Source organism: Oncorhynchus mykiss, chromosome 26 (assembly GCF_057628025.1).
Source record: "Oncorhynchus mykiss isolate SJ-2025 chromosome 26, ASM5762802v1, whole genome shotgun sequence".
In the NCBI taxonomy this organism is placed as follows: Eukaryota; Metazoa; Chordata; class Actinopteri; order Salmoniformes; family Salmonidae; genus Oncorhynchus; species Oncorhynchus mykiss.
In genome coordinates, this window is record NC_143047.1 from 19,593,168 (window position 1) to 19,613,070 (window position 19,903).

At 42.3% G+C, this 19,903-nt stretch overlaps 1 protein-coding gene across 2 annotated transcripts in view; it reads left to right on the top strand.

The window, feature by feature from the left end:
• Nucleotides 1–19,903, top strand: part of LOC110506546 (NEDD4 E3 ubiquitin protein ligase) — a 41,184-nt gene that overhangs the window by 7,340 nt on the left and 13,941 nt on the right. Inside the window, exons 5-8 of one of the 2 annotated variants that reach the window (XM_090222350.1) lie at nt 6,930–6,983; nt 13,995–15,137; nt 18,973–19,023; nt 19,495–19,556. In XM_090222350.1, the coding sequence (XP_090078476.1) occupies nt 6,930–6,983; nt 13,995–15,137; nt 18,973–19,023; nt 19,495–19,556 (1,310 nt within the window). The remainder of the gene's footprint in view (nt 1–6,929; nt 6,984–13,994; nt 15,138–18,972; nt 19,024–19,494; nt 19,557–19,903) is intronic. The other variant, XM_021586248.3, reaches the window with a different exon arrangement.

Here is a 19,903-nt window from a genome sequence, read left to right on the forward strand (position 1 = left end):
TTCACAGGCAAGGATATTGCTGCCAGTAAGATTGCACCTAAATCAACCATTTATCGGATCATCAAGAGCTTCAAGGAGAGCAGTTCAATTGTTGTGAAGAAGGCTTCAGGGCGCACAAGGAAATCCAGCAAGCGCCAGGACCGTCTCCCAAAGTTGAAGGTAGAGGGATTGAACTGCTGAGGACTGGGGTAAAGTCATTTTCTCTGAATCCCCTTTCCGATTGTTTGAGGCATCCGGAAAAAAGCTTGTCCGGAGAAGACCAGGTGAGCGCTACCATCAGTCCTGTGTCATGCCAACAGTAAAGCATCCTGAGACCATTCGTGTGTGGGGTTGCTTCTCAGCCAAGGGAGTGGGCTCACTCACAATTTTACAACTTCTCCCAACCATCCAGGAACAGTTTGGTGACGAACAATGCATTTTCCAGCATGATGGAGCACCTTGCCATAAGGCAAAAGTGATAACTAAGTGGCTCGGGGAACAAAACATAGATATTTTGGGTCCATGGCCACGAAACTCCCCAGACCTTAATCCCATTGAGAACTTGTGGTCAATCCTCAAGAGGCAGGTGGACAAACAAAAACCCACAAATTATGACAAACTACAAGCATTGATTCTGCGAGAATGGGCTGCCATCAGTGGCCCAGAAGTTAATTGACAGCATGCCCGGGCGGATTGCAGAGGTCTTGAAAAAGAAGGGTCAACACTGCAAATATTGACTCTTTGCATCAACTTCATGTAATTGTCAATAAGTCTTTGACACTTATGAAATGCTTGTAATTATACTTCAGTATTCCATGGTAACATCTGACAATATCTACACTGAAGCAGCAAACTTTGTGGAAATTAATATTTGTGTCATTCTCAAAACTTTTGGCCACGACTAGAAGCATGGTGGCTAGAAAAAACTCCCTAGATAGGCCAGAACCTAGGAAGAAACCTAGAGAGGAACCAGGCTATGAGGGGTGGCCAGTCCTCTTCTGGCTGTGCCGGGTGGAGATTATAACAACATGGCCAAGATGTTCAAATGTTCATAGATGACCAGCAGGGTCAAATAATAATAATCACAGTGGTTGACGAGGGTGCAACAGGTCAGCACCTCAGGAGTGAATGTCAGTTGGCTTGTCATAGCCGAACATTGAGAGTACCTCTACCGCTCCTGCTGTCTCTAGATAGTTGAAAACAACAGGTCTGGGACAGGTAGCATGCCCGGTGAACAGGTCCATAGCCACAGACAGAACAACTGAAACTGGAGCAGCAGCACGGCCAGGTGGACTGGGGACAGCAAGGAGTCATCACGCCAGGTAGTCCTGAGGCATGGTCCTAGTGCTCAGGTCCTCTGAGAAAGAGAGAATTAGAGAGAGCATACTTAAATTCACACAGGACACCGGATAAGACAGGATAAATACTCCAGATATAACAGACTGACCCTAGCCACCCGACACGCACTACTGCAGCATAAATACTGGAGGCTGAGACAGGAGGGGTCGGGAGACACTGTGGCCCCGTCCGACGATACCCCCGGACAGGGCCAAACAGGCAGGATATAAACCCACCCACTTTGCCATTGCACAGCCCCCACACCACTTGAGGGATATCTCCAACCACCAACTTACCATCCTGAGACAAGGCCGAGTATAGCCCACAAAGATCTCCGCCACGGCACAACCCAAGGGGAGGGTGGCGCCAACCCGGACAGGGAGATCAGTCAGTGACTCAACCCACTCAAGCGACGCACCCCTCCTAGGGACGGCATGGAAGGGCACCAGTAAGCCAGTGACTCAGCCCCTGTAATAGGGTTAGAGGCAGAGAATCCCAGTGGAGAGAGGGGAACCGGCCAGGCAGAGACAGCAAGGGCGGTTTGTTGCTCCAGTGCCTTTCCGTTCACCTTCACACTCCTGGGCCAGACTACACTCAATCATAGGACCTACTGAAGAGATGAGTCTTCAGTAAAGACTTAAAGGTTGAGCCCGAGTCTGGATCTCTCACATAGGTAGGCAGACCATTCCATAAAAATGGAGCTCTATAGGAGAAATCCCTGCCTTCAGCTGTTTGCTTAGAAATTCTAGGGAGAGTAAGGAGGCCTGCGTCTTGTAACCATAGCGTACGTGTTGGTATGTACGGCAGGACCAAATCGGAAGATAGGTAGGAGCAAGCCCATGTAATGCTTTGTAGGTTAGCAGTAAAACTTTGAAATCAGCCAGTGTAGAGGCTATCACTGGAATAATAGCAGCCGTTTTTAGCACTAGTTTCTGATTTTTGCAATGTTACGTAGAAGGAAAAAATCTGTCCTTGAAACAGTCTTGATATGTTCGTCAAAAGAGAGATCGGGGTCCAGAGAAACGCCAAGGTCCTTCAGGTTTATTTGAGACGACTGTATAACCATCAAGATTAATTGTCAGATTCAACAGAAGATCTCTTAAATAGAAATCAGAAGCTTGACGCTTGCCTGAGTTTATCCGCATAGACAACTCATGTTTTACAGACCCCTCATAACATGGCTGGTCTCGTTCTTACTCAAATCTGGTCATGACTCAATCATGACTCAATGCATAAACACTCAACTTATTTACAGTAGGAAGTGCTCGGGGTGTTTTCACAAGTACAAATATATTGTCTGGTCCTCCTTAGCCATTTTAAAAAGCATGAATATTAAAAAGTGTTCAGTGTTCAGCGAAATAACAACACAATGTCAAATACAGGTAGCAAAGTCAAATAATTAACATCCAATCACATTAACTGTTACTCTCTCACGGGAATTCCATTAACTGTCCGTATGTAGCTAAACGTAGCTGCTGCTCATTCCGTTTGCTCGAAAATTGATAAGGCTACCTGTGAGATGGGGGGGGGCTGCCCACAGCTCTTAGCCATTTCCTTCTGGAGGATGAAGGCATTCACCACTTTTTTTGTGGTCCATGCCCCGGCACCGTCCTTCACACGCCTGACGACGTGATCTCCACTGAAGGACTTGTGGATACTGGAGCACATGACCACCTCTCTGGTATCCATCCACTTCACAAAGAGCAGGCCATCTTCACGGATCCATCGCATGGTACCCCGCTCAGCCCCCTTAGGCATGTCATTCACCTTTGTCTTTGGAAAGCCCACTCTGTTGGTCCGAATAGTGCCACAAGCCCACACATCCCGCTTCCTCAGTTCTGTAAACAGGGTAGGCTTGTGTGGAAGTTGTCCACAAACAGTTTGTAGCCCTACCCCAGCAGTTGAAAATCCAATAACTCCATAACGGAATCATAACGCAGTCCATTACCGGTAGTAAAACTGTTGATTCTGACCTTTGAGGCTACCAACCTCTCATCGATGGACAGGTTCTGGGTGGGCTGAAAATAGGTCTTGCATGCCTCAACGCTGTTGGGGTAGAGAGGTTTGATTTTGCACAGCCTATCAAACCTTGGTGTGCCTCTCTTCTTGTCATTCTCCCCATTAACTTCTGGGTCACTGATGTGAAGCGCCTGTGAGATAGTCAGAAACCTTTTACAAGACATGACAGTCATGGGGAAAGGCAGTTGATAGAGAGCTGTCCCTTTAGAGTTTTAAACATTACCAGCCCCTTGTAAATGACCATTGAAAAGTAGCAGAAAGGGTCTGACATGGAAATGGTCTTCCATGCCTCTTTCTTTCCTGCCTGCTTCTTAGCCCCGTACTTATTGGTATTCGACACCAGGGAATCAACAACTGACGAGGTGAAAAACAGTTCAAAAAGTTGAAGGGAGCTGTACTTTGCAGTCATGTCTAGTTGAGGTCCTGGCTGCCTTTTGGGTCTAAAAACTGGTGGATTTGGTTCCACATTATTTTCTAACACAGAGTGCCAACGACCCTCTGGCCCTCTGTCTACAGGTTTCTCTCTTTCCCACCTCCGCTTCTTTGTCACTGACTTCACATCTCTAGATGGCCAGGTAGGTGTGGAGCCGGAGACAGCGGGGGTCCGGCTGGATGAACCAGCTTCAGAGGGAGATGGACACCTAGACATTGGCGGCTCATAATCAAAATCACTGCCACTGTGAAAGATGTAAAAAAAAAATCAGTAACAATACTTCCACATATGAGCCCTGTATCAACATGTAAAATAAACATATATATAGAGTACAGCGAACATAATCACTATGGTGAAGTGGTGAAGGGCTGTTCCATTCCATGTTTATGTAAAATACATTTTAAAAATATATCACACACACACAGTATAGCCAATGTGTACTTTACACATTTCATTACAGATTATATTTTTATATATTGCAAATAAAATAAGAAAATCTATAAAACAAATCTCAAATGAATAATATTTGATATTATTAATTTCAAACAATGACATTAGCATTAGAATTGACCAAACCAGCATGGCATCCTCGCCATGCAGAAAGAAACATGTCTTCCGCCTGGGAGTCAAAACTAGCTTCGCTGAAAGATTCATCTTCCTGAAGCAACTCGGTCTCGCTGTATCTATCTATTTCATCTATAATTTGGGTTAAATCTGTATACCTAGACTTTGTTTTATCTTTTCCTGATATATTCGGCATATTTTAAATATATAAACTTGTTGAAAAGGCTATTGAATATGTACTGCTATGCGTAACACCCGTGGCTCCGTCAAGTAGGATTTGCAATGAATGAACCTCTTTTACGCCAGAGTTTACGACAAAGCCTGGTCTTCAAATGTATAACCATTACATATTGCCGTTTACCTCAGCTCATTGGCTATCTTCCAAGCTAGATTTCAAGATGATCCGTGGTCATTGAGCCAAAATACAGTCAATCAACGATAGACCGGTCCTACCATTGGTGCGCAATGATGTCATTGATTGGTGTCTTCAAATCGGTTTGTTTCGGTCAATACGTCCCGGGAAAAGAACCATCAAGTATGGTTGTTTTAGTAACAACCAGAGGATTGCAATGAAACCAACCATGACTGGATAAACGTTTGTTTAGTGTGTGTAATTACCACGAACGTGTCGTCCAAAGTTGAATGAGACGGAAATCATGACGCAAGCGGTTTACAAATGTTTTGTGTTAGGCTATAAAAATGGATTTTATCAAACAAAACGAACATTCACTGTGTAGGTAGGACACTTCGCATTGTCACCAGAGGAAGATCTTCAATGGTAAGCAATTTATTTTATTGTTATTTCTGACTTTCATGACGCTAATGCTTGGTTGGAAAATGATAGTAATACTTGTGTGTGCGTGGCGCCGTCCTCAGAAAATAGCATGTTTGCTTTCATAACTGCTTTTTGAAATCTGACACAGTGGCTGGATTAATAAGACGTTCATCTTTTAAATTATGTAAGATACATGTATTTACAACAAATGGTGTATTTAGATTGTTAGCTCTCTGCAGTTTCACCGGATGTTGGCCTGGTGGGACGTTAACGTCTCACCTACCCTAGAGAGGTTAAGAACATATTCTTATTTTCAATGACGGCCTAGGAACAGTGGGTTAATTGCCTTGTTCAGGGGCAGAACGTCAGATTTTTACATTGTCAGCTCAGGGATTTGATCTTGCAACCTTTCGGTTACAAGTCCAACGCTCTAACCACTAGGCTACGTGCCACCCCACATAACAGCTCTACTTGTAGTACTGCCACTACCAGCAATACTACACCTGCACCTGTCAACGACACAAGTTGTTCTGCTTCCATGAGCACATCCAATGCTAGCATCAGTAATTCTGCATTTGTTGTTAGCCCAACTATTATGGACACTGACAGTTGTGAATCTGATGCAGCCGAAGAGCTACTGCCCCCCTTACCTGGGAATGCACCGAACAGACAGGGACGTTGGACCATCGAATAGATGGCAAATATGATAAGAACTACATTGATTTGGGGTTCACTTATATTGGGAGTAATGCCTGTTATACAGTGGGGCAAAAAAGTATTTAGTCAGTCACCAATTGTGCAAGTTCTCCCACTTAAAAAGATGAGAGGCCTGTAATTTTCATCATAGGTACACTTCAACTATGACAGACAAAATTAAATTAAAAAATCCAGAAAATCACATTGTAGGATTTTTTATGAATTTATTTGCAAATTATGGTGGAAAATAAGTATGTGGAAAATGACAGACTCTCCAATACAACCCAACATTGCAGAGTTATGTGCATCCTTTCAAGCACACCCTTCTCATTAACCTGTGGTGAGTTATTCACAATTTTCGATTAACAAATACGATTTCATATTTGAGATGGTTAAATGAAGAGCAAAATTATTGATAATTATTTGTGCCCTGGTCCTATAAGAGCTCTGTCACTTCCTACGAGCAGGGTTGTGCCACAAACTCACTCATTCTTATGTTTAACAAATGTATAGTTTGCGTGTGTGGCAGGCTTACAATGATGGCAACAACATTTGAGAGTGCGCTGACCCTGGTACCAGAGGGGGTACTCAGATGGAGGTTGAATGTTTGAAGGGGTACAGGACTATAAAAAGTTTAGGAACCACTGGTCTAGACGATGTCGCCGGTGTTGATGTTCTTATTTCTATGTGGATTTTCTTTTGACTTTGTAATCAGTTTGCTTTAAATCTTCACCTAGTTTTGATACCTCTTAGGAAATTGCTCAGGAGATTTTTCCACTGCCTCTCTGTGGGTGTTTGTGACTGTTTTCATGGTATGTGAGCTCTGAGCAACATGAGGTCAAATGTCATCTTTCCACATACCAACGCATTGTGTTGGCCACTACAGAGATGTTTAGAGGGTACACCCAATTCTAAAGAAACATTCCATTTGAACTTAGAAACCAATAGTAAACAGGTCAAGTTCTATACCTAATGAAGGTAAACGATTGTTTGTGTTGTTGTGATTGACAGATACTGGGGTTCTTCGGACTATACCATGTTGGGGAAATTAAGTAGGGGTTGTTGTTGATTTAATTTGTTGATGTTCTTTGACCCATTTATTGATGTCGATCTTTTCTCTTTCAGGTTCATCCCAGGAAGCATCGGCTGTTGCTGGAGGTGTTCGATGAGAATCGTCTGGTAAGTCATTACGATATTCCTTCAGTATGTCCAGGCCTGTTGTTTTGACACTGCCACCACCGCTGCTGACTCACTTTACTGGAAGTGGAAATGATCTTGAAGGCACAGACATAGTGATTGTTATTATAATCCTGTACATATGTTTTACCAGTTAGCACTTTATGCATCTAGTCCCCCTATTTGGAGGTTCATAAGTATTTGGACAAATTCACCTATGTGTATTAAACTAATCCGAGGTTAAGTATTTGGTCCCATATTCCTAGCACGCAATGTTAAAATCAAGCTTGTGACTCTACAAGCTTGTTGGATGCATTTGCAGTTTGTTTTGTTTGTGTTTCAGATTATGTTGTTCCCAATAGAAATGAATGGTAAATAATGTGTTATCATTTTGAAGTCACTTTTATTGTAAATAAGAATAGAACATGTTTCTAAACACTTCTACATCAACCCCTTACACTCGTGGAAATTGGCCTATATGGATAGGGCCAAATTGAAATGAAGAACAATGAAAAGCATTTGCATGACCATGTTAGCAATTGAAAGAGAACACTTTTGAGATTATGGGGAAATGATCAAGCCAAAGGTGAGGACACAACAGTTCACCTGACACAAGACTGAATCCAAACATTACACTGTTGATTTTATGTGCATTTTACATTTACTGTACATTTTTCACAGCCTTTTTCAATAACGAAAATCTGAAAATACTCTGGATACATTCAGTAACATAATAAGAATATTCATTGGCATTTTGGAGTAGGTGCAAGATATTAAAAAAATATTACAAGGGTTGAGTGAGAGGTCAGAGTGGTGTTTCCAAGTGGCCACACGCCACTCCAAACTGTGCACAGTTCCTAAGTCACTTCAATGCACTTTTATGATATAGTTGAAGGAACCCTTAACTATAAGGTCCTTTTTTGAGCTCTCCTGGATTTGCCATTGAGGAACTGAAGCAAGCCCACTTGTACTTTTTTCTGTGGAACACAGCCCTATGTCCCAACCATCATACATTACTGTTGTATACGCGATCAAAAAACTTTCCATTTATAAATCGCAATCTGGGACAGAGGGCATCATTTGAAGGCAGATTCTATTGCCAACATGGCTAGCTAAGTTATAAAATATGATCTTAGTGTTAGGCTTTCAAAAGGCACTTCAGAAGTTGAATGCATTTAAGTGCGTGTTCTGCTGCAAATTTTCTTCACAATACGACAAACACTCATTGTGTCCAGGACAACCCAGGGTATAACACATGTCATCCTGTAACTGTGGATCAAACATAATAACATAAACGTTGATAATGTAAATGACATGAGTTTTCAGATATGGACATGTGAAGTGCACATTTGGACTGTTGAGTGTGTGGTTTGCTTCTATAACATCAACGTGGTATTCATTATGATCCTCAAGGGTTCAACTTTCAGAACACATCGACTCCTGATTTACAGCATTATCCTCACTCAGACAACAAATGTGCAAAAGTAGACCAATTACTGGGAGGGACGGGGGCATCTTGTCTCGTGCAGCCCTGTGAACTGTAAAAGCTGAGCTCTGATGTCATGTCTAGCATGTTACTGTACAGCCACTGGTTTCCAATTTCGGTGCTTGTCAATTACAAAATCTGCCATTTTCAACATGTGGAAAGGGTTATTCTGGATGAATAAATCGTGAATGAGAAAGTTACAAAGGCATAAATATAATACCACCCCCCCCCCCCCCCCCAAAGTATGTATTGGGGGTATGATGTTTGGGCCTCTAACGTTCTCACTCATCATTATTCATGATTCATTCATGATTATCCATAATCGTGGTAGCATCCACATTAGTACTGAAGTGTTCGGAAACATATTATTTTCTTATTTACAATGAAAGTGACTCCAGAATGACACACTACATTGTTTACCATTCATTTCTATTGGGAACAACAATCTGAAACACAACCAAAACAAATTACAAATGCATCCAACAAGTTTGAAGAGTCACAAGTGTGATGTAGTCATTGCGTGCTAGGAATATGGGAACATATATTACACTTTTCACTAATTTAATACAGAAGTGAATTTGTCCAAATACTTGACACCTTAAAATGGGGGGACAAGATATATGAAGTGCTTTAATTTCTAAACGGTAAAATGGATATGTATGAAAATAACCTCAAATGAAAGGTAACATTTTGTGCTCTTGCCTCAAATTAAACATTTGAGCTCAAATCCAAAATGCTGGAGTATAGAGCCAAATGAAAAGTGTCAGCTTCACTGTCCAAATAAGTACGTAGGGGAGTGTAAATGTGGTGAGTTATCACTTGATTCATTCTGACAATGGTCAGAATAACTTTTACTCCACGAATAGGCCTAGTTTATATTCAAGTACGCCAACACTGAGTAGGCCTACCTGTTTGTATTGCTACCTTCCAGGTGTATTTGGCTTTCATTTGGTTATTTCTGGTCTCTGTAATTGTCACATCGACATATTTTGAATGACCCAGTTACCTCTATTTCATGAGGTCTACGAACCAGCATCAAGCAGTGAATGCCAGTTGTACGTATGACCTACAATACAGAAAGGCTGGTATGTTTGTGTGCATGTTGCTGCCTCAGTCACATTTAGTCTAGATGTAGGTTGTTAACACTGACCTATGTTTTAACTTGTGATGAATACTATTATACCTTTATAGCAATTTGTCTCCATTAAATCCAGGTATTGGAAATAGAATATCCCCTTGGGTCTTATTAAGAGTGAAAGGTAGGCTATTTGGTTCTGAATACATTAAAGTAACTCAAGTATGACCAAGCAGTGATTTGTTTTAGTAGTGTTATGGTTTGCCAACGGCCACATAGCTCAACTGCTGACTGAGACCCAGGATGGTCTCCCTTTTAGTTCTAAGTGTGGAAAATTGTGCATACATGGGGCCTCGTCCAAACTTTAGACACGCCATGTAGGCCTGACTCAGACTTTCAGACTTTGTAAATTATAATTCATTGATATCAATAGATTTGCGCAGATCTTAACATACTGTACATGGGCGGCAGGGTAGCCTAGTGGTTAGTGTTGGACGGTTGAAAGTTCAAACCCCCGAGCTGACAAGGTGCAAATCTGTCGTACTGCCCCTGAACAGGCAGTTAACCCACTGTTCCTAGGCCGTCATTGAAAATAAGAATTTGTTCTTAACTGACTTGCCTAGTTAAATAAAGGTAAAATAAATGTATACAATATATCAGTGTTGATACTAGAGGTCGACCGATTAGTCGGAATGGTCGATTAATTAGGGCCGATTTCAAGTTTTCATGGCAATCTGAAATCGGTATTTTTGGACACCGATTTGGGCGTTAAAAAAATAAATAAAAAAATACACATTTAATCTTGATTTTAACTAGGCAAGTCAGTTAAGAACACATTCTTGTTTTCAATGACAGCCTAGGAACAGTGTGTTAACTGCCTCGTTCAGGGGCAGAACGACAGATTCTTACCTTGTCAGCTCGGGGGGGAATTCAATCTTGCAACCTTACAGTTAACTAGTCCAACACTCTAAGGAGACTGCCTGTTACGCGAATGCAGTAAGCAAAGGTAAGTTGCTAGCTAGCATTAAACTTATCTTATAAAAAACAATCAATCCATCAATCATAATCACTAGTTATCTACACATGATTGATGATATTACTAGTTTATCTAGTGTGTCCTGTGTTGCATATAATCGATGCGGTGCGTATCGTTGCTCCAATGTGTACCTAACCATAAAATCAATACACAGAAGTATATATTTTTAAACCTGCATATTTAGCTAAAAGAAATCCAGGTTAGCAGGCAATATTAACCAGGTGAAATTGTGTCACTTCTCTTGCGTTCATTGCACGCAGAGTCAGTGTATATGCAACAGTTTGGGCCACCTAATTTGTCAGAATTTTACGTAATTATGACAGAACATTGAAGGTTGTGCAATGTAACAGGAGTATTTAGACTTATGGATGCCACCCGTTAGATAAAATACGGAACGGTTCCGTATTTCACTGAAAGAATAAACGTTTTGTTTTCGAGGTGATAGTTTGCGGATTCGACCATATTAATGACCTACGGCTCGTATTTCTGTGTGTTATCATGTTGTAACTAAGTCTATAATTTGATAGAGCAGTCTGACTGAGCGATGGTAGGCACCAGTAAGCTCATAAGCATTCATTCAAACAGCACTTATGTGCGTTTGCCAGCAGCTGTTTGACTTCAAGCCTATCAACTCCCAAGATTAGGCTCGTGTAACCAATGTGAAATGGCTAGCTAGTTAGCGGGGTGCGAGCTAATAGCGTTTCAAACGTCACTCGCTCTTGGAGTTGGAGTGGTTGTTCCCCTTGCTCTGCATGGGTAACGCTGCTTCGAGGGTGGCTGTTGTTGTTGTGTTCCTGGTTCGAGCCCAGGTAGGAGCGAGGAGAGGGACGGAAGCTATACTGTTACACTGGCAATACTAAAGTGCCTATAAGAACATCCAATAGTCAAAAGTTAATGATATACAAATGGTATAGAGAGAAATAGTCCTATAATTCCTATAATAACTACAACCTAAAACTTCTTACCTTGGAATATTGAAGACTCATGTTAAAAGGAACCACCAGCTTTCATATGTTCTCATGTTCTGAGCAAGGAACGTAAACGTTAGCTTTCTTACGTGGCACATATTGCACTTTTACTTTCTTCTCCAACACTTTGTTTTTGCATTATTTAAACCAAATTGAACATGTTTCATTATTTATTTGAGGCTAAATTGATTTTATTGATGTTATATTAAGTTAAAATAAGTGTTAATTCAGTATTGTTGTAATTGTCATTATTACAATTAAATAAAAAAATTGTCAGATTTAATCGGTATCGGCTTTTTTGAGTCCTCCAATAATCGGTATCGGCGTTGAAAAATCATAATCGGTCGACCTCTAGTTGATACTTAAGTGGCTCCTGATACCCCCATGCCCATCGGGTTGTTGTGGGAATAGTCACTGTGGTGCAACGTGGGCACCCTGACTGCGTCAGTCTCAACTGGTGAGTCATTATCACGTCCAGCCTGTGCCACTTTCATAGCATTACAGTATGGAACTGACCTGCTGCAGGCCAGGCTGACAGTAATGCCCCAGAATAGCCCCAGCCTCATACAATAGCTTTTGGTTGATATGGAGTGAAATGTCAATGACAGCATATTAAATTAAACCAGCTACTGTACATGAGGTGTCGAATGACAGGTGATGCCGCATATATCCCTTTGTGTTTCAAAGCTGCTTTATACATGAATTTAAGCTCTCTATAGTTGCCTAGTTTTGTGCCGAGCTACTGTAGGAGTGAAGTTTGTTTGTAGTAGGTATGAATGTTTAAACGTTAAAATGAAGTTGGGATCGAACATGTTAAGAAAAATCGCCAGCCGGTAAGCACATTTTTATTTATTTTTTTCCTCCCACAAAATTCAAATCACAGTGCAGTTACCACAAAACATATTACTTTCTGTAGACAGTAGGCTATAAAGGCCTGGGGAAAGTTAGGAAGAGTCGAGCTTTATTAATTTTTATTGTTTTAACGGAAAGTTACATGTTTTTCATTTGTCACATCCCTAGTTTCTAGATAATTTTTTTATTACATTTTCCAGCCCTTTGTTCTTTTTCAGTTCTTTGTTTTTGTACAGTGCCATCAGCTGAAGCTTTCTTGTCTTTATCTGCGCTTCAAAGTGCTGCCGAGGGACTCAAGCATTCAGTTATTGAGCTTGCTGACTTTTGCAGTTTAACTACCAGTATCTTCCCTACATATTTCCCCGGCCACGGTGGTTTCCCAGTATGGATGCTATTCGTTTTTCTGCACCTTACACGTGGAACAATCTCAAACACCCTGAAATTGGGGGAATTGGTTCCTCTAGGGCTTTTTAGACTGCTGTTAGGGGACCCTTCATTAATTAACTTATTTGTATTTTATGATTGCATTGTGTGTATGGTTTTGTGTGTATGATTGTGTGGATTTGTTTTTTATGATGAATGTGTATATTGTGCTTTTTTGTATAAATATGTATATTTTTATCTACAGGGCTCATCTGTCAAAATAGTGATACAAAAAAGTGTGTGTGTATTAGGACACCCATTCCTCAGTTTCATATAGAATTATGCTGAAACTCATTCCTCTTGATTTCCTGTAATTCTATACCAGTGGGTAAAAATATGTGTGGGGGCACAGCGCAGAAGAAACATTAGAAGCATAGCTGCTGCTGGGAGCCAGTAGCAGCAGAGTCTTGAGTGAGTGGCCTGAAACAGAAATGAACAGTTCTCCAGTCTGAGATGCAGAAGAGACTCCTGTGTTCTTGTTTCTAGTGAGGCGACCAGGAGGAGTGGGGCTTTTGGAAGAGGCAGGGGGGTGTCGGACACGGTCTGTCTATATTTCAGAAGGCACAGTTGCAACAAGGCTGAGGTTTGGCTGGAATGGGAGTACTGCCCTTTAAAGCCTTGGTGCAGCTCTCTGTGACTGGGTTGAGTTCAGTTCCATAAAGAGGCAGACCACTGGGGTTACTTCAGTCTGAGGGGCTTGTGCGTTTGGGTCGTGGCTCCACAGAAGAGTGCCTGACCTCCCCTGACTACTAGCCTTACAGAGCAGCCCTGAGAGGAATGTAGATTGTCACCAGAGCTATTTTGGCTATGTGCAGCCGCTAATGATTGTAATCACAGAGCAGAACGTGACTCGGAGAAGTTTTTCCTCCCCAGCAGGTCTCTTGCCATGCCACGCTCACTACTGTCTCCCAGAGATTAGAGCGTTAGACGAATGGCACGTCGGCTCCGCTTGCACTTTGCATCAAGAAGAAGCAACACGGATCCTCTGTCAGAGAGACTGAGCAGCCATGGTGAGGAGAGCGGTCTCTGTGTGTCAACCCGCAGCCCCGCAGAGATCCTAGCGCACAGCTCTGTCCAAATGAAGGTGATTCCAGGGAAGCTAGCCTTGGCTTTGCCTCCCCTGTCCCCGGAATACGGTAATTTACAGCGCTACTCATCCGTATTTATACCCAAGGTGAACACCGTCAGCAAGAAGAGTACTCTGCAGATCTCCCTGCAGCCCCGTGGCAAGCTGAATGGAGAGCTGGAGAACAGCACTGAGGGCGGGGAGCCAGGGGTCTGCGAGGTGGGAGCAGGCATTGGCTCAGACGGGGTATCCTGTAGCAGCAGCACGGCCAGCGACGCAGGCTACTGCAGCAGCAGCAGCATCTTTGAGCCAGAGTTCCCAGATCAGCGTAGGGCATCCCATGAGAGAAGTCTGCCCCGTAGGAAAGCCAGGGTCCCGCTGAGACGCTGCTCATCCCTGGTTATATTTCCAAGGAGCCCCTGTAATACACCACCAGCCTCCCCGGTCAGCCCTGTGGCACTACCCGCCCTGCCTCTAGCCAGGGGCTCCTACCAGACTTCTCACCAGCTCCAGTTGTCCCCCAGTGAGCCCCCGCAAGAGGACCAGACGGGGACCTCAAAAGCGTCCATCGCCACGGCGATGAACGGCCTGCGACTCTCTAGGAGCAGCTTTCCGTCAGCGGAGTTCAGAGACGCTAGGCCCATGGTGCATTTTAACATTCCCCTTCCAGATAAACCTAAAGACAAAATGGAGGAGTGTGAGAAGACTGACCACTCGGCTACCTTAGACAGACCGTGTCGCGACAAGGCCGACCTATCGGCAAATTTAGACCAACACTCCAGTGTGCTACTGCACTTTGCCCACCAGCGACCAATGTCTGGGAAGGCATCTAGAAACAGAACAACAGTCAATGTTGAATGTCCTGAATCTCCAACCAAGGCCCCTCAGTCGAAGGGTGAATGTGGCCCTCGCCACATTAAGCTGTTTCGCAGCACCTCTGCTTGCTTTCTCCCCTCAACTAAACTTTCAGAGAGGAGCCACATTGCCGGACTCGCAGACAATGGAAATGGACAGGAAATGCCTGAGGAAAACCATTGTCATCACACCTTACAAAGGAGCTTTTCTCTGGAAGTCCCCTACCATAATACTGGTATTTCATGTCACGTTACCAACCAAAAACTATCTAACTCTCCACATGTGCACATCCATGTGTCCCACGGCTCTGGGGCAAGGGTCTCTAGCCCTGTCATTGATATAAACACTAACCACAAAAGGGATCACATGCAAAAGAGCCCTGCAAGAAAGACCACGGTGAGTTTTTTCCTTCACTGGGTGGGGTAGGATAGGAGCTTAGCAAGGCTGAGAATAGAGAGAAATTAGGCCTATGCTTTGGCCAAATGTAGTAGAACGGATGGTACATTTATTGGTTAAATTATAGAATTTATGTTTCAACTGTGTAGTGTGATAGCGTATTGGCTCATTGTGGTTGGTCTGTATTTGAACCATTTCACTTCTAACCTCAATAAATAGAGATTGTGGTATTCATGTTGTACTTGTTATGTTCGTCACCCATAAGATGGCGTATCTGAAATGCTCCATTAGATTCCATTTGAAATATGTTGTGCTGTTTAGTAAAGCAGTAAACCTACTCTCTGAGAGATGGCTAAGAGTTTGTGTGTAACTTTCAGTGATGTCCATTTGATAATGCTACCTCCTTAATTGCTCAGTGCTCAGTCTGTACCCTACATGTTGCTCTGTTTACTCAGCCTTTGGGCTCCCTGCGAGCAAGCAGGAGCAAAGTTCAGTAACTGAGAAGACAGCTACAGCTAAGTCATGCGATTAACAAGCCCAATGTGGACAAACATTCAAAGGTATTCAGTTGTATAACAGTAAACCATTAACATACTTGCACCCAGCAAAATGCTAAAAGAGAAAGAAAAGAAAGCCTCCCTCTTGCGATACTTGTCTGCGGCGGCCTTGTGTTTCTGTACACACGTGCTTTGGTTAAGAGGGGTTCTCTGTTTTTATTATTCTATTAATGCTTTGAGTAATCAGTTTAAGTATTTACCCCTGACTAAATTTAGTTGTGGGAAAAGCAGGGCCCCCCCCTCTCGCTATAAATAAAGCTCCTCTGAAATATTCCCCCCGACTCCAGATAGTCTGGCCCGCTGTTGCACTGGCCAGCCCTATGAATTCAAATTGAACAACGTAATACTAGAGTAGCGCTCATTTATGCCAGCCGTCCGCAGGCCTGGGGATCATGTTATGAAGGTAGAGGGTGTTTGGAGACGGAGCCTTTTACAGTAAAAGGATGGTGTGTTCCCTTCCTCGCGGGTCCCCCTGCTAGACCGTGTTTGTAAAGCATCATGTGTCAGTCCTTCTCCCCCTCTATCACTCATGTTCCCTTGCTCCCTCTCCCTCTTTGCATTTAGCAGCTTGTCAAGTAAGACCTGCACCAGCAATTAGCCAAAGAGCTATCTTTATAACAGCTGAACTCTTATATAATCTCATTTAGGACATGAGACTGCATACCTCTTGCTTAAGCCCAGCAGGTCATAAGCATCTGTGCTCCTGTTTTATGACTTATTTTAATCCAGTGATAGACTCTAAGTGAAGCTCCTCTGGAAACATAATCTGAATAACAGTTGCAAGACATGTTTATTACATTTATTCCACAGGACACTTTTGTTGACATTTTTGACTGGTATATTCTACTTTTATTAGCTCCAACAGTACTGTTGCCAGGCAATGGCTTGTGCTATTTAAAAAGGGCTGACTGATACCATATGTTCCTGTATTTTGACACTGTTAGTCTCAAAGTAAGAGTTATCTCTGATGTAGGGAAAACTAGACTCAAAACGCTGGTGTATGTGTAGCCTGTCAGTGGAGCGTGAAGAGAAGGTAGACAAAAGCGTGCTGCCAGAATTAGCCACGCGGTGAGAGCTTTGGAGTCAGAGGCGAGCCCTCATGGCCTCCACTGTGGGTACATCTCCTCCCTCCTTACTTACTTTCTCTCTGTCTCTCTGTCTTTCCCACTCTCTTCTTCCCTCTGCCTCTCTGTGTTCCTTGCCTATTTCTTGTGAGCTGACCAGATGCCTTTTGGACATTGACAAGGCTAAGCACCATCTTGATATGAGCCCTGATACCTCACTGAGCCTGATAAAGTGACCATTTCTCCTGATCAGTCGATACACCTTAACCCCTATTTGGCTGTTTAAAGGGCAAAAGAGTAGCAGCCCCAGAATCATGATCAGCAGTTCAGTGTTGTGGCCAAACACAGAGGATAAACAAGACACCAAGCATGAGAATGAGGAGAATGAGATGAATGACAGTCTCGTAATGTAAACATTGAATCTCCCTAATCATGACGATCAGTCCCCAGGCAGTGAAGTTCAACAGAGCTCAAAGGTCATGCTCGTTTTTTGCATCACATCTGAGTGTTGTCCTGGCTGATGCAAGAATGACCTGCTTTTCCTTCCAAGGTCGTGTAAAGATACTGTACAGTAGCTGGCAAACACTGTTTTCCAAGACCAAGCTGGTTAGCTACAGTAATCAGACTATCGATAATGAATAACAGGTGACCGAATGCGTTGTTCCCTCTAATTTTTGCAGCACTGAGCAAATTTAAGGTCTGCTGAGAGCAAACTTCAATGTTGTGAAAATTCTGTGCAACTTCCTTTGTGAACACTGAGGTTGTACACCCTTTAATTTACTATTTTAATAGTGACCAGGTAGGCTACTGTGACGATTTGATAATAATCTAGCCCTACCAGAGGGGCCTACCATAAAAAAAACTGAAGAAAATGCATCACATAACATTTTAACATGGAAATAGCGGTTCTATCATTCAGCCTACAGAAGCAGCCAATGTGTAGTGTTCAATGTAGGCCTACATTCCTTGAGACTTTTGAAAAAAACATGCAAGCTTGGCATTAACCTGTTTATCCATTTGTCCTTCAGATGAGGTGACTGAACATTTTGTTTGATGCAAGAAACCACTTTACAAAATAAAATATATTATTATCCCCATACCGTTATTACAGAGAATCAGACAAATTATCCTACCCTCTGCCTATTAGCTACTTAGCTTATTCAAGCCTTTTTTTAAATACAACACTGGCCATTTAGGACACAAAAAAAGCTCTTTCCCTAACTCGCTTTTCAAAGATGGCTAGAAATGTTCACATTTTGTGTTCTTGTAGGATGCAATCACTCCCACATTTCTGACTACAAATTAGCTATAAATTGGCTAATAAATCACTAACTAGCAAAGAATATGACCAAATGTACACACGTGGCTACATGTAGCTCTCGCTTTGATCTCAAAACAAGTGCATAATAATCGTTCATGCTGTAAAACAGTCCAGTTCAAAGTGAATGGCACAAATCCGTATATGGCAATGGTTGATTTGCATATAGGCCTACTGCAGCTCTGATTTGGTTATGGCGCACGTAGAGTGCAGGCCTGAGTCGTGCCTGCCAATGCAATAGAAATCCTACTCCGATGTGCTCTGCCAACAAAATCTCTTGCGTAGTTAGTTTTGCATAATAATTCTTGCATAATTCATTTTATTTTGTTATGTTGCATTGAAAGTGGCTATTGCATTGATTCAAAATGCACACAGAGACGTACAAATGCTATCCATGAGTTCATCTGACTCTGAGGAAGTGGATAAAGGGCTTCATTGCTAGAATCCTGACGTTTCCCTTTAACTAGATATCATTTTTCCAGATAGGGTCCCCAGCATTTTCTGATGTCAATTTGGGGTTGTGTGCAGTGGCATTTTTTGGAACACCTTGTCTAATAGAAATATGTGTATAATGTGCCAATGAATACATTTACAACTAAATCATCCATGAGGGCTGATGGCACGTGCTGTAAAGGTGGCTGTATCATGGAAAATGATTATCTATCTTGGCTAGTCGTGTGTGTGTGTGTTGTGACTCATACCTTTTGCACTTGAGAGGTAGGTAGGTGTGTGTGACTCATACCTTTTGCACTTGAGAGGTAGGTAGGTGTGTGTGTGCGTGCGTGCGAGCCGGCAAACATGCCGATACATTGTAACCACTCCCTTTTTTGTTGGACTGACTCATGAATGACTACTGTACATGACTCCCCATTACAATCTCTTATATCCTTCCGCAGACACGTGATGACTTTCTGGGGCAGGTGGACGTGCCATTACACCAGATACCGGTGAGTCAAGTGCAAGGAAATTGTTTACTTGCATAATGTATGTGGAAACCAATTCTCCTAAATCAACATGTTTCCAATCCCACGTCTAAAGGTGTAGGCTATTCTGTGCTGTTTGGTGTTCCATGTTCTCCTTTAGATATAATTTGTTGGAGATCTGTACACTTTACATAGTTATCTTCACCCATGAACTCTTCATAAGCGCACTCATGTAAACATACCCCTCATGTCAGAGTCCGTTCCACAACGTTGTCCATAGTTATGGAAATGCAGTCCTCCATGTTTGTTACTTTTTCCTACCTTTTAGATGGCATTTACAGTAGACCTATTGTACATCTGTCCACTGTCTATACAGGACTTGTTTACTGTTCATATATTATACAGTTACTGCATGCGTAGATGTTATACAGCAAATATCTTTATAGAGCATTTCAACTGGTTTTTAAATACTTTTATTTTTATTTATTTTTTCAGACAGAAAATCCTAACATTGAAAGGCCATACACATTCAAGGATTTTCTACTTCACCCGAGAAGGTTGGCATTATTTCATGATTATTCAAGCTGCTTATCCTTCCTGGTTTAACATGGATTTACTTTGTGACATTCTTATCACATTCAGCCTCTTGGCATTGCATAAATTAATTTGAATAATATCTTGAGTTCCATTCCAGTGAGTTTGCCTAACATTCAATAACCTTATTTCCTGAGGTGTATAAATTAAGCTCAAATAGCTACATGAGGTACATATTGATTTTACCTCGGAGAAAGCTCAATTTCATGTTTGAGTCCGTCACAATGATAAATTGTTCGAATGACATTTATTGTGTATTTGATATACCTAAGAGGCTCACATTACTCTGATTTAGAAAGTGCACTGTTTT